This window comes from Poecilia reticulata, linkage group LG9 (assembly GCF_000633615.1).
Source record: "Poecilia reticulata strain Guanapo linkage group LG9, Guppy_female_1.0+MT, whole genome shotgun sequence".
Classification (NCBI taxonomy): domain Eukaryota; kingdom Metazoa; phylum Chordata; class Actinopteri; order Cyprinodontiformes; family Poeciliidae; genus Poecilia; species Poecilia reticulata.
The window spans coordinates 1,825,351-1,840,682 of NC_024339.1; the positions used below are offsets into that span (position 1 = coordinate 1,825,351).

Genomic DNA, 15,332 nt, shown 5'->3' on the forward strand with positions numbered 1-15,332 from the left:
GTGTGTGTGTGTGTGTGAAGGCCTGAGAGAAGCAGATAAACAGCCTCAGACTCCGTCCTGCCAAACAGCCTGGGGGGAGATACTTGACGTCGTGTTTGTGCGGTCTGGCTGGGGTTGCTGAGTGGACAGAGGGTTGGAGTTGACAAAAAGGGCGGCGACATCTTACCCCACCTCCCCCGCAACCTGACCCCCGGCTCCACGGCCGCGGGGGCCTCACCTCGCTCCCACGAAGAGCCACGTATATCTCTGGCCGGACGTAATGGCCCTCTAAAGCTGGGATTGATGTTATCGTTGCCCCGGGGGTTGCTTTGTGAGCCAGTTAATGGGGTTGTTAACCGAGTGTGGCCCGGACAATACAACTCACACACATCCTCTCGTACCCTCTTAACTCTGCTATAGACTCCTGGAGGACGGGGTGGGAGGGGCTGCGGCGATGCTTTCTTCCTAGAGATGGTTTTATGCGGCCTCACCTCATGTTTTCTGCCAGAGCTAAGCTGTAGAKTATTTCTTTTTATTTATTTATTTATTTTTATGAGAGAAAAAGGAGCCCTTTGTCACAGCTGGTGAGTCAGCAGATTCTGCTTTAATGCCTCAGCCATCACAGGGGTATCCATGCATGCTTGACTGTTTTTATATCCAATTTTAAGCCTTGGAAAAGAGCCTGCAACACTTACCTGCAGACGCCAGGATGCAGATGAGTTCAGCAGCCCTTCAGCCTTGAGTTCAAGGCAAAATTATACACAAAGTGACAAGCTACTTTAGCCGTTTTTTTTTTTATCACTATTGAAATAAAACGAAGGGTTGGGCATTCAGTATTCAGACGGTTCTCAGTTTCAATCCGTGTTCTGTTGTCCGGGTCGGAATATTGAGCGCYGTGTCCTGGGAACCATCTTCATACATGTTCATATGATGCTGTGAACAAGGATTTTCCTTTTTACAGTTTTCTCCATTTYTTCTTTACACTTTTGTTCACTTCCATGTTTTAAGTCATGAAACAACGTTTAATATCCATCTGTTTTTAAAATAAAAAAATTGTCTTCAAATAATGATTTTCTTTCTTAAAACAACCGTCATAAAAAAATATATACAGTATACTTTTTTTACATATTTGTTGAAATGTTGTGACAGTATGATATGAGACATCAATAATCTAAAACAAATCCAGCTCCTCTGCCTTCTGCCAGCACTCTCTAGAAACCACCAATCTGAGCCGGGAGGCGGGTTTCAGCGCTGTCCATCACAATCTCATGTGGCGCTGCTCCACCCTCCTGAGCGCTCCCTTTCTTTCTCTCAGCTTCTGTACARAGAAATTTTGAAACAGTTTGATCTGAAACAATTRAGAAGCAAAAATAGAAAAACTCAGTAAAAGGAAAATATMATTTTTCCAGCGTTCTACTTTATTTTTGCTGTATTTTTTGCACATTTCCTTGACCTTTTCACCTGAGGGAGGAGAATACTTTTCAGAGAAAATCTAAACATCTACTACATCTTTGACATGAGTCTGTACTAGTAAAATTACAGAAGCTGAGAGAATATACCTGAATTACTGAATGCTCTCTCACTAATGAGACTTTAATGAAGTCCACAAGGTAGTAGCATCAAATAATGGCTTTATTATCAAGGTTAAATAAGTGAAAAAAATTGGGGGGTTTTATATTTTCTTTGATATGATGGTACTGTAAATGTATCCTAGGCTGAAGCAAAAATCTCCCAAGCTCATTTTCTTAGCGTTGGCGTGCTCTGCTCTGTGCTGACCGTCATTTAACCCCCACTTGGAAATGCGCTGCCTTTGAACAATAATAGCTACTAGGAGTCTAATGGTACAGATATGAATCATCCATTGTCTATACCTGCTTGTCCTTGAGGAGTTGTGGGAGGTGATGGGGTTTGGGTCGTTTGAAAGTAAAAACAAAAGGTTTTAGAAATGTTTTCTGGAAAARTAAAAATACTTTTTTCTCCTTTTGTCTAATAAGGTAAAGGGTTCAMAAATTACAAAGTTTGCTGTGAAGAATTTGTATTCACTGCATAATAATTGACAGGTTCATATATTACAGTCCAGTGCTAGGATATTGCAACACACAAATGTTATGTCTTCTATTATTTGTATTTTCACAAATTTTCACTACGATTTCATAAATCTCCAATTGTATTTTTTTTCTTTTAAATGATAGTTTACTTTAATCAGTCTAAGCAATTTGGAGTTTGAAGTAAAKATGATCATGCAACTCAGACTCATTAAAAACTGAAACAGCCGAAGCAGAAGCTGCCTTTAGCAGCTTGTGGTCGACACTCCTTACTGGCTGGTGGCAGTAATGCTCGCCTAACGTTTTTTTGCCAACCGTCAATAAGTTTCAAGAAGAAGAAGAACTACAGCAGCTAACTGTTAGCCAGTCGCAGTACTTTCACAGAGCCTTCTCTTCTATTTCCTGCCACTGTAACAGCAGCATATGTTTTCATGTTGTAGCTCTTATCATTGAGTCTGACTAGCTGTTTTCAACTCTGTAAACACAACAGCAAACAGGAGCTACCGTTGACCCCTGATTATTCACAGTTCATTATTCACAGAATTTTTTGTGGAACGTGACCTCAAGTTATTTGCGGAATATCTCCCAAACRAAAGTTTTTTTGAGTGCATATCTAAAATATTCAAAAGAAAATGCAGCCAGGGAAGCTTAAATCACTGAGTTRTGCTGTTAGCTTGGTTTTGTAGCCAGTCCTGGATYATTTTACTGGCAATTGTTGATGCTTGCACTGTTCTTTTTTCCATCAATTTTGCAGAAATGATAAACATAACATTTCAGGTTTACATGAGCTGTTCCAGAATTTCCTGAAGAAAGTTTTGATCTTTCACATTTCCAATGGATGATGTGGATTTTTATTTATTTATATACAGTTTTTTTTACAATGATTTGTTTTAAATATAAAAGGTCTGGGAATCTGCGGTTTATGCTAACATGGAGCTCTGCCTCACTCATTCTCCACCTCACATCATAATATTATTGCTGATTTAGCCATTATTCAGGGTCAGAGCAATTGTAACCTTTGGTTACAATACACATAATGTTTTCTCATACCATCACATTAACACTTACAATCCCCTAAAAGACCATGACAGTTCTGAGAGTGGACCCAGTATAGAATGGTTCAGTTACATCAATGACGAATCAATTATTTATTTATTTTTTTTTTCCAATTTTAGACTGATTTTGTTTAAAACCCAAACAAATATCAGTAAGATTAATTCTTCATTTTGATGTGTCCAATATGGCAAAGTAATTCAGAGATGTTTCGTTTGAGAGGGCAGCCCATTACATACCTCACTGCTGAATCCAGTCACAGAGAGAAACACTTTGTTTTCAATGAGTTTTCTCTTGAGTGGGCCGACTTGATGGATCTATTTGCATTTCGCTCCTCATCCAGAGACAGTAGGGGGAAAAACATTGTTTTCCTTTTCTGAGTTTTTTAACCCCATTGTTGCTTTAATTACTGATGCTTACCACAGCTGCCTTCTACTACGGTGTTTTATTCTCCCGGTCTCATTACACCACAGGATGTGTCATTTGTGAGCTTTATGTTTTGGGTTTGTCAGGCTTGATTTCACACATTTCAGGTTTGAAACTGAGTATCCTTTCAAGGAGAGATGGCTGCGTGTTGGGACTGTCTCTGGTTACAGAGCTAAGATTTCGACACAAGGTCTAATGGTGCTGTAAAATAGAAGCTCTTCTTCCCACGAGGAGTGGAAAAGCAGTCAGATATCGGATGTTCCTCTCTGGAAGGCAAGGGAATGTAGATTCTAATGACTGAATCTGTCTGTGTGCTGGAGTCAATTCTGATGGAGGAAGCGCCAATGCTGCTTTGAAAAATGCAGCCGTTTCATCACTTTTACTTTAGGAATTCTTTCGCGGATTTTATGTCGTCTGAGTAGTTCACTAATTCAGCCAAGTTCACGAGCAAAACAGATAAAACCAACATCTTGTGTTGCTTTTGAATAGCTGAGAAACAAAGAAAATGCCTGGCAAACTAAGATCTCAGGGTAAATAGGTCTAAAGGTAAAAAGCTTTGGTAAAAACACTTCTCTATGCATTGCACACCAGTGTGAACAAACTGGCCTCAATAGCTGTGTTTTCATTTACAAATGTGCGCAAAACTTGGCGAAAAAACATCATTTTGCAATTGTGGTGTTTCCAATAAATAAGAGACGGAATTAAAATCACACCTGCATAAGTTTGTTCACGTGATAAGCCAGTACAAATCATGCCAGGCTATGATCCTCTAACTACTTCCTATCATCGTCTTCTTTGTGGTTTCTGCCAGTGGCAACATCTGGTTGTTGATCATGTGACTCGTGTGAGGCGAAAAAAAGTGTTTCCATTGGAGTTTTGCGAAATAAACCATTTTTTATGCAGACAAAAATCCACCTCATCCCAGCACCAAAACATTTGATTAAAAAATGTGTTTTCCAAAATTTCCATGTTTCCAATATGCAAATTTACTTTTGAAATGTCAAATTGCACAATTATATGGTCAGTGGAAAGGTAGCTACTGTGAAAGATGGTAATGGAAGCATTAGTGGGTTGCTTTTCATTAACATGTATGGGGAAGGAGGTCAAAGGTGAATGGCAGTTTGATGAAGCCAAATACAATGCAACACTTGACCAAAACCGGACTCTGGTGACTTTAAACATCAGACAGAACTACCTGGCAATGTGCTAGAATGGCCCAGTCAAAGCACAGCCAGTCAAAGACCAAAATCTAATCGGAACTAAAAGTTTCACATGCGTGACCGGAGAAGGACAAGCAACTGTCGCCTCATTGCACAAGTTCCATAAGAAATGAATGGATTTTTCTTGATTTGAAAAAGGCCTTTGATACGGTGAATCACAATTTACTGATCTCAAGGCTTTCATCATTGAATTTCTCAGAACGGTCATTGTCTTGGTTTAGATCATATATGGAAGATCGTGAACAATGTGTTGTCATTAATAACAGTAAATCTGTCTTCTGCAAAATGGTAACAGGAATTCCACAAGGAACCTTCTTAGGTCCGGTCCTTTTTAGTTTGTATGTTAATAGTCTTCCTGAAATTTGTCCTGAATATAAATTGTTTTAAAATTATTAGACATTGTTTGACACATCACTGTGCAGAGATGTTTTTGAATTCGCTGATCCTCACATTTTACCTACAGAGCTACTGTCTGGTCTCAGACTAATCAAACTCCTCAAACCATTAGCAAGTCTCTATAATCGGGCCTTAAAGTTTTATATCAAAAGCCGATTAGATTCCATCACCGTCACATTTTGGCTAAATTTGGCATTTTGGATTTTACAAATTTTCTAAATTATAATGTATTAAAATAGATCTTTAAGTGTTTAAATGGACTTGCACCTACGCCATTAAGCGATAGCGTAGAGACTGCAGGGCAACAGCAGATCTACCAGAGCAGCWTGGGATGGAAATTGTAAGGTTCCCTTTCGAAGAACCACTTTTGCTCAAACTGCTCTGTCTGTGAGAGGATCTGCAGTTTGGAACTCACTTCCTGTTCATTTAAAGTCTGTAACCAGTTTTAGTACATTCAAAAATCAAACAAAACTCTGGTTATGTCAAAAACAGAACTGTACCCATTTTTGATGTTTTACATTTTTCTGTTTGTATATATTATGTTGTGCTTTTTTAACCTTTATCACTTCAATTTTTAGAGTTATTTTTTAAAAGCCCATCTAGGGACAAGTGCTGCGAATTAGCTGTTGCTTTTGCACCATGATGCAGACATGGGACTGCTGTTTTATTCAGTTTGTCTATGTCGATGTGTGTCTGTCCCTATCAAATAAACTTTATAATAATAATAAATCAAACCATGGGGTAATCTGAAAACAGTCTAGCTTATTTGTAAAGGATAAGATCCTTCATGTGTAGAAAATATTATTTGCGTAACTTAATGATGTATAAATCCGTCTTTAAACATATGTTTTGTAAAAGTGAAAGTTATGGCTTTTAAATGAATGTAATTGGTAAACGATCCAGAGTTGTTTAACGGTCTCCTTGACAACTACAAGCTTCAGTAATTAGGTTTTGGTCTCTTTTTTTTCCTAATTGGATATTAGAATATTTTTGAAACTAATTTTAGCTTTGGACCTTAATGACAGTAGTAATTATATCAGTTCTTCAGTGTGTCACGTTGAAGCCTACATCTAATTAGTTTGAACATTTGCTTTAAAAGCATCATAACTTACCTTCAAAATACTCAAAAAATAGTTTGACATGCACGCAATTAACACAATGAAGCACAACTTTTATAATATTCAAGAGTAAGGCACTAATGATGCTTTTCTCTTGCAAATTATGACACTTGACCCTCTCACACGTCACACCCACTGAAACTCACTGAAACACACACACACACACACACACACACATATTCTGGGATTTATGTCTTTGTGAGAACTTTTAAGCTCTTGTCCTTAAATATGTTCCACATTTTAATTTTAAGCAACTGCACAAACAAGACACTTAAAAACCTTAATGTTTTTTAGAATAAAGAGTGAGTCACATGCTGAAAGAAAGAAAAGAAAAATATTGTTTTCTTTCTGTATTTAATTACTGTGTGTATTCCTCATAACAAATGCTAAACCAAAGCAGGGATTTTCTCTGGCAGGAATGCTGAGTTTGGCAAACAGACAATCTCAGAAACGTTCTGAGTGCAGCTAAAATAAGGTAGAGTAAAAAAAGAAAATCCCACATACCGCACCATCAGTTGTTACTTATTCTAAAATGAAGTAAAAATAATAATAAAAAAAACATGTAGTCATCCTTTATGAACCTTAAATTACTTTTTTGCAAAGAAACGATTGAACAGAAACTCAATGTTTTGCGGTTTGTTGTTCCCTTTATGGGTTTCCAGAACTAAACATTGTAAAAGAGAAAAGGTCCAATGCAGTCAGTAATTAGTGAGCTGCTGGTGCCATTTTATTACAGTTTGGTGGCTCAAAGTCTAATTCTTCACTGAGGAGGTTTTTTTTTTCTTTGAACATCTATTTTGCTCTGGTTAGTCGTCAGATTTTTTTTTGTAAACTGGATGGTTTATGTGGGTGTTGGGAGAGTGGATTCTTTCAGCAGGTTTCATTTTAATAAATAAAACTAAATTACTCATTGATATTATTGCTTTCATCTGTCAAATACAACAGAGGTCTGGTTTGTTTTGCAGAATGTGTCTGCCCTCCAGTTTGCTTCTTTAGTGTAAAGCACGTTGGCCAGTCGTGTTGTTTTAAATCAAATTCTATTGTATTCCTTTCTGTCAGCATCTCTAACGGCGATTGTAAATTCAAGAGTACCTCTTGATCTCTCAAACGCATCTGCCGTCATTGAAAACAAAACATTTGAGGACATTTTTAAGAACTTTTAAGAACATGGATATCATGGTTTGTGGCTGTGTGAGCACTGCCAGCTGTTGGGAAGAGAGTCATTGAAGGAATCATTAATGCACATGTGTACTGTGACATCCTGAGTCGGAGCATGATCCCCTCCTCTCAGAAACTGGGTCAGTTTTCCAACATGGTAGTTATCCCAAACATCTCCATGACAACCGCTGCCTTGCTAAAGAAGCTGAGGGTAAAGGTGCTGGACCCCCGACCTAAACCCCACTGAGCCTCTCTGGGACATCCTCAAACAAAAAAGTGAAGGAGCTCATGGCACGGTCTCCAAACCCCACCACCTTTGTGACGTTGTCATGGAGAAGAGGGAGAGGATCCCATGGCAACCCATGAAGCTCTGGTGAACTCCATGTCCAAGAGAGTTAAGGAAGTCCTGGAAAATAATGGTGGCCACACAAAGTACTGACATTATGGTGGTAAAACTAAGCATTAATGGTTGAGTTATTTTGAGTTGACGGCAGTTTCACTGTTCTTCTGACTACTTCACGTCAAAGAATCTGAGCTGTGTTGTAAAAGGAAAAATAAGAGAGAAAACATTTGAAGAGTTGAACCTGGACAACTGAGCAGTTCCTAATCTCTATCAACTGTACCACTGTTATATTTTCAAAATGTAGCCTTTATTTTCTTGATGCAATTCATCCTGGTTTTTAATTAATTCACTAAATAACTCTGAAAGCCTCAGTTATGTTGGTTCATGTTGTAATGTTTCAGACTGTTTTGGAATTATTCTTCCTAAACAAAGCATCCAACTAACCCCAGAGACCTGACAAAGAAAAACCCGGTTTGTGTCAGAGTCAGCCATGCTTGCTCTCACCTCTCCTCCCTCTGCTGGGTGGATGAAAGGATGGGAGCAGAGAGCGGGGTCGACTCTGCAGATGGAGGAAACTATTTCTGGTAGTAGAACATCTCAAGTCTCTGAAGATATTTAAATCAGCTGTCAGGAATCCCAAAATGAGGGACCACAGGATGAGTCGTCAAGAACGGAAACTCTGTGCAGTCAATAAATATGGAGATTTTCTTTTGTGTGTGTGTGTGTGTATGTGTGAATTCTGTATTCAAGTTATGGATTGTTTTTTTTCTCTTTTTTGTAAGCCTTTTTAAAAATATGTTTAACTACAATCATGGAAACACCAGAACAGTTTACTGTAGATATGTACAGTTTCTAGAAATTGGAGTGAGAGAAAAAAAATGCAATGTTAAATTAAACCCAATCATTTAGATAAAAATGTTTGATTTTGTGGATACAGTGCACTGCTGGTGTTCACTGAGGTTTGGGATCACAGCTGCCTGCAAAGAGCTGAAATCAGTGAATACTTGAGGCTGCCTCATACAAGCCGATTTTCATTGCTCAACACCAAGTTTGGCTTAGTGCTCATTAATACACAGAGCGGAACTATAATGGAGGTTTTCACAGTCTGGATCCAGAGTTTGGTTAGAAAACCAACAACAACCACCTGGGAGGGAGAGAAGACATGCAGGGTGAACATGGAAGCATTAACAACTTTTACTAAAGTCAACCAGGTTTGAGTCAACCAGAGAGGTTGATTACCAGGAGAACTACTTGATCGTTAGATGCCCAGTTGCCAAATAAAACAAGACAACCCTGCCCTCCAGCAGAGATCCTCCGCTCAGGAAAGAGTCTCACACATGCATTTAAAATCAAGCCCATGCAAGAACAAAGTTTATTCAATAAAATATATCAAGCTTTCCTTTTTTTGTTTTGCCTTAAATCTCWAAACARCAGCAAACTATTTCCTGTAGATAGRAAGAAAACTCTGTTTGACTAGCCTGTTACTTCCCACGCACAGCAAACTGCTTCAGTTCAAGAGTTTGATGCATGACTGTCGATGTCGGCTGTGATTGTCGTCTAGTCGAAGGAAGTTAGAGTTTATTTTGATAGTCAGTTTCTTGTTTTTTTTTGTTAAGAGAAATATTTCATGTACTTCTTTTTCTTCAACCCTTCTTTGTGTGTTTGATGTATATACTCTATAAACACAGTTTTACTGATTTTGAGCATGTGTTTTCCATTCTTTGGTTGTCTGGTTAACGGTGCAGGGCTAATGGAAATACATTTTTCCCTCTCAGTGACTCCAGCAAACAGACAGATTGATGCCTCCACGGGGTTCCTGAGAAATAATMTAAAAAAMGTTGTGAATGTCAGGAAATCACGCTGCTTCCTTTTTTTTCTTCGTCTATGAAGGCGTCGTTCTGTCACAGGCGACACGCAGGATGGGAACAAAAACGAGTCCATCCGCTTCAATTTCATGGTTTTAATTTCAAGATTGTTTAAATCATCRTACTTTTAAGATAAAAAATTGTAAATTTAAAAGATTCATTAAAATCCAAATATAGTTTTAAAGTCTGTTTGATCTAATTACATCACGAGTGAAGCTACTTGTTAAATCAAGAGGGTTTGACTAGATATACTCGAGTGTTTTGTTCCGTCTGGAWGGTTTTGAAGTTTTAGCATGARTGTTTTATAGCTGATATAAAGTGGACCCCTTGTATTTATGGAGGTTTGAGATTACAGCCATTTGTAATTACGTAAAATCTGCAAATACTTGAGACCCAGTCTRGGAAAGCCTTGGAAGAGCCTATTTTAAGAAGAGAGGTGTTTTTATTGTCCCCCAGCGGAAAATTCAGGTGTAACAGCAGCATCGAGACATGTAGGTTCACACAAAGAYGCACAAAAAAGTATGTAAAAACACACAAAAATCAACATGCTTTAGAGTAAGAACAGTATTATAAGAAACTATTTTTTTGAATATCATGGAAAAAAATTTAAATCCCCTAATTTCTTCAGAATGTTCTAATTTTTTGAATTCCTKTTTTCGTGGGTTTTATGAGCTGGAAGGCCAAATTATGTAACAATAAACAAACAAATACTTGAAATCACTTAAACTGTGGGSCCTGAATCTACACCCTATGAACGTTTAACTTTTTGAATGGAATTATGGGAATTAAACAACTTTTCCATGATATTCACATTTTTTGGAARGGGTCTCTATGAACCAAACAGAAACTGTCATTTTCTGCAAAGACTAATATTGATCTATGGCTCACCTTAACGTTCCCATTTACCTTCACTAGACTGTAAAACCAAGAGAACCAGAGGAAGTGTGTGGACATGAAGAACGATGACTCAAACTTTTCAGCAGAAATAATCCCTGTGCAGCTTTTTAATGGAGCTCTCATAATCTGGGATAACAAGCTGACCTCGGGAAGAACTTCGGCTGCGACACACTTCTCTTCACCGGAAATCAGACCAGCCCAAACTWAATTCTAAGTCTAGCTTGTGGCCGTCTTTTTCTGCATCAGTCAGCCTTTTTGGGATGGCTCTGTTRGAGCCTCGGGAACCTGTGAAGAGCTGGAGTAGAATCGGTGGAGGAGAACAGATCGAGTAGTTTCCTCTCTAATGAGCTCCGTCAACAGTTCTACCTGTAAACAAGCGGGGCTGTCAGGGGGAAGCGTCTCCTTCTCCGTCTCCGTCTCTCCAACAAAACCACATGTCGACGTCTCTTTGCATTCCAGCAAACTCGACGTCTCGGAAAACGGACGCCGGTTTATCACTTGCCGCCCTCTGTCTGCTCGGTCTTCCTGCTTCGTTCTCTCTTGTCTTTAACATAAAGCYGGTTCAAATCCATTTTGGGGGCATCCTGGAAAGTCATTAGTCAATATTTTCTCCGCTGTCTCTCTTCCCACAAGTAGGCTGTCACTTKCTGGCTCTGTGCCTCTGCTTGAGAAATTATGAATTATGCCAGCGTCTCGCTCTCCACATGGGGCCCGCGACTGGGAAGCACCAACCATAGAGCTGCTACTTTGTGTATTACTCCTCTTAAAAGTTCCCTCCAGCCCYGTCAGTCCTGATTTATATGAACCCCGGTTGCCAAATATGTGGCTTTTACCGTATTCAGACATATCACCTAATTTGTCTCAGTATTGTACAACTAGTCAGCCGTGGTCGGTATGACAGCGTATCAGGAGGCATCTCTTTTCATGTTGTCTGTTATAAGCGKTGCAGTGCAGACTGTCCTTCTAGTTTCATCTCAATCCCCCACTACGCATGGATTGACATTGGCACAGTACAATTGTCTTGCCTTTCACTGATCACAACAGTTGGKATCTGTTTGACTTCAGGGGATAGTTTTGATTCTTTGAAGCAAGGTTCTGTGAAGCTTTGAGTACCTGTAGCAGAACATTGTCATATTGCAGAGGGAATGAAGAAATGTAAAGAAAACCCGGAAATGTTAAAAAGTAACCTAGTTTTAGGGTGTTATTGCAACTGAAAAAGGAACTGGTCATAATTGGGGGATAGAGTGCTATCTGAGGCAGCTGACCAKCTGTCATTCAGCCATCGGACAGGTGATTGGTTCAWCTCCAGTRTTACACAAAACCTGTCAAAGTGTCCTTGAGCAAGATGCTAAAGCCCAAGTTATGTAGCTGTTCAGTGTATGGATGTGTGACTGGTGGAACTGTGGAAGGTTCAGATAACTTAGAAGAAATTTGACTTTGCGTTTTGACTCATTGAAATCGGCCGCTGTCTCTTTTAGAAGCACCTGATCTTTGCAATACTCTGCCTACAACAGGAAGTAGTTGAAAGATYATGGCGCAACAGATTGTTTTAATAGATTATTGCGTGAATTAACTTCTTCGCATGTGATTTTATTTAATGGAAACACTGCATTTGCAAAATTGTGTGTTTTTGACATTRGCGTAATATTGACAAAGATTTGCGCACATTTGTAATGGAAAAGCTGCTGGTGATGGAAGTAAAAGAACCACATAGTTCATRGATGGTACACGCTTATAYGTGAAGCGTTTACCATCATGCCTATAAAAGTGATGGTTTACTCACCCAAGCTTCAAGATAGATACGACATGGTGGTTCTTCCTCTGAGGAGCTGAAACTCACATAGCCGTTGAATGCTATATTATTATGTTTTGGAAGATGATTTATTAATTTTCCTTTAGAAAAACATTAATGGTGCAACAGCAATAACTTTAAATCTAAACCTGCCACAGGTATGAAAAACATTAAGCCTCTCAAAAAGGTAAATATTTGMTGTCTGCTTTCAGAGTATTTTGTCTCATGGACATATTATGTTTAAATGGCTTTAAACAGCTTAAAGCATTTGAAATGRATGCTCTGTTGAAGATTTCTTTACTTGTTCTACAAACTTACTGTGATATATCACACTAAGTTTGTACTTTCACAGTAAGTACAACTTACTGTGTAAGTTACGTAAGYTATTGTACGTAAAACTGTTACAATAACTTCACAAAAATGCATATCCCTCTAAAGTAGGCAGGGAGGCAGATTAAAGTATCATTTTYGATTAAGAGAGCATGCATGTGGACAGGAGGACCAACAAGGATGGCTGTTAAGTCTTTCAGTCCCCAGCACATTGCATAACACTTGTGTTTAATCCAGCTGTGGGCACAGGGCCCGCAGGCTGCAGCCGGCTCAAAGAAATCACATGCGACAGGCTCTAAGCCAGTGACTCAGATTAAATATGGTGAGTGTTTGCCCATCTGGAGCTGCATGACAGGGTGACGAACATTTCAAACAGGGGTGCTCGCAGCTTGTGCCATAGAGGATTATCAAATAGAGTCTGCCTCTGTTTTCTTGATGCATTCAAGTACAATAATAGTGTTGTGAGGAATTTTTTATTTTTTTTGTTACAAATTGTGGTGGATTGTTCTGGTGCTGTGCTCTGTGCGCCTACATGTGCCTTTTAGTGTAGGCCAGCTTATTAATGCTAATTCTGGTTCAGCTGATTTAGCGTTCCTCTTGTTAGTGCTTAGAACATACAGAACAGTCCYCTGGGGGTCTGCGTTTCTGCCAATTTCTTTAGTCTTCTCTTGGAGCTAAGCAGAGAGGAGGTGGGGGATGCACTGATTTAGGAAGTGTGTCAGCCTTTCCTTAGAACTTATGCATAAATAATCCTCTACAATCCATTGATGGTTGACTCAAGGCTCGAAATGCATCAAACTATTGATTAAGGGTTTGTTAAGAGACCCTAATTTAAATTCAGTGGCATTTACCATGTGAACATACGTAAGCCAAAGCAAAAGATTCAGGCGATATCGACGCTCTGTCAGTAATGCTGTTGTCATAGTTAAAGCATGGCTGTTTCTAATACACCATGTGAATTAAAAATCTTGGTGTATGATWAAAAACTTTGAGTGTTATTGCATCACAGGAAAAAATGTATTCAGTAATAAATTATTGTTATTTCAAAAGGTCCTGCCACCATTCTGGCCTCTCAGGTGACACAAGGAAAGTTGGGTTTAAGCGTGTACTTATAGTGTCCAGCAAGGGACCAATGTGTGACCCTTAACCTGAGACGGCCCTTCTGCTGACCCTCAACCTCCACCTTCCCAGGTTAGAGGTCATCTCCACTTACTTGACCTGAACACTTSTCTKTGTGCTTTCTTTACTTGTCTTCTTCATGCCTGATGATACCTTGCAGTTATTGTTCCAGATTGGGACCCACCTCTGGTTTTMTTGATGTTTACGGCTGATGAGCTCTTCAGATTCTATAACACCAATTCCTTCCTTCATCTCTAATAGCTACTTTTCGTGAASATTTTAAAAAGGTTCCTCACGATCTTTTCAGGAGAAGTTGTAAAGAACCGTTGAGTTGTGGGTAATGGTGGATGATGTTGGCAGAGGTATAATYCAAAAAACCATTTAACATTAAAAATKTCTTCCTTGCCATTCATGCCTCAATTGAGAAAAAGTGATATAATTACAATGCAAATGTGTTCTATTTTTGCTCCCAGCAGGATGAATTGCTTCTGTGTTGCTGTTTCACTTTAAGACGGTCCCACTGAGCCTCAGCTGGGCCCCTGGAGCTCCACTATTCATACTCATAGGAGAGCCCACAGCGGACTGCTGTGCCAAGTTACTTTGTCTGAAATGAGCCCACAATGGCACTAGAGGGACGTTGTTGCTTGCATAGGTTGGCTAAAAACGTCAGTGTCGAACAGCCGCTCACAGTTGGCCCCTACATGTGATTACAACCAAGCGATGAAGTTGCCATCACATTTTTCTTCCAGCTCCTCTTGTATCCAAACTTGACATCCAGTCGGTAATGTAATTTATGATTTCAGACTCTCAGAAGCACAATGAGAACCTAATGACATGATCAGCCCAGTTCTACTAATAGACCATTGATTCTAAAGTAAGCTRTCTTCTAACCAATACATATCTGTAATAACGATTGCCTTTGTCTTCTCTTTTCTCCCAGGGCTGAAGGTGCGCGAGGTGATGATCAACGTGTCCCGCCAGCAGGTGGAGGACTTCCAYGGCCCYGAGGACTACTGGTGCCTCTGTGTGGCCTGGAGCCACCTTGGCACCTCCAAGAGCCGGAAGGCAACTGTCCGCATCGCCTGTGAGTGTGGACGCCATTCATTACCATCGCTTTTCACAACAACAAACAAACAAAAAATAATAATAGGAGAAACTTGTTTATCTGTGTGTGTATTTTAGATATGAAGAGTTGGACTGAAGTTTAATTTGCTGTTTGTATGACGTCCATCTTGCTGCATTTCTCCATCTGGTGGAATCAAGTGCATAGCTCTTAGGTAGCTTGTAGCCTGTAATCTTCTGTTTCTCTTGGTTACCCCAATGATTAAATCAGTTTTTGACAGTAGACAGACCATTTCACACACTACCCTACCATCACTCAGGAGAAAGACACAAAGATAACTGTATTCCACTAGAGGCAGAGACTAACCTCTTTTCACGTGGAGGAATCACTCCAACTGTTTTTAGATGTAAATAATGGCCTCAGACTCAGAAATAATTACAGTACATTTGGAGAAACTTCAAAACAGCCGGCGAAAGTCCTTTAAGTCTGCGTCTGCATTTAATCTACGCATTTCTGCTAAACATAAAA

The 15,332-nt window shown here is 39.4% G+C and overlaps 1 protein-coding gene across 1 annotated transcript in view; it reads left to right on the forward strand.

The window, feature by feature from the left end:
• unc5db (unc-5 netrin receptor Db) overlaps window positions 1-15,332 on the forward strand; it is a 227,829-nt gene that overhangs the window by 118,847 nt on the left and 93,650 nt on the right. Inside the window, exon 3 of the mRNA XM_017306901.1 lies at window positions 14,682-14,825. Coding sequence (XP_017162390.1) covers window positions 14,682-14,825 — 144 coding nt within the window. The remainder of the gene's footprint in view (window positions 1-14,681; window positions 14,826-15,332) is intronic.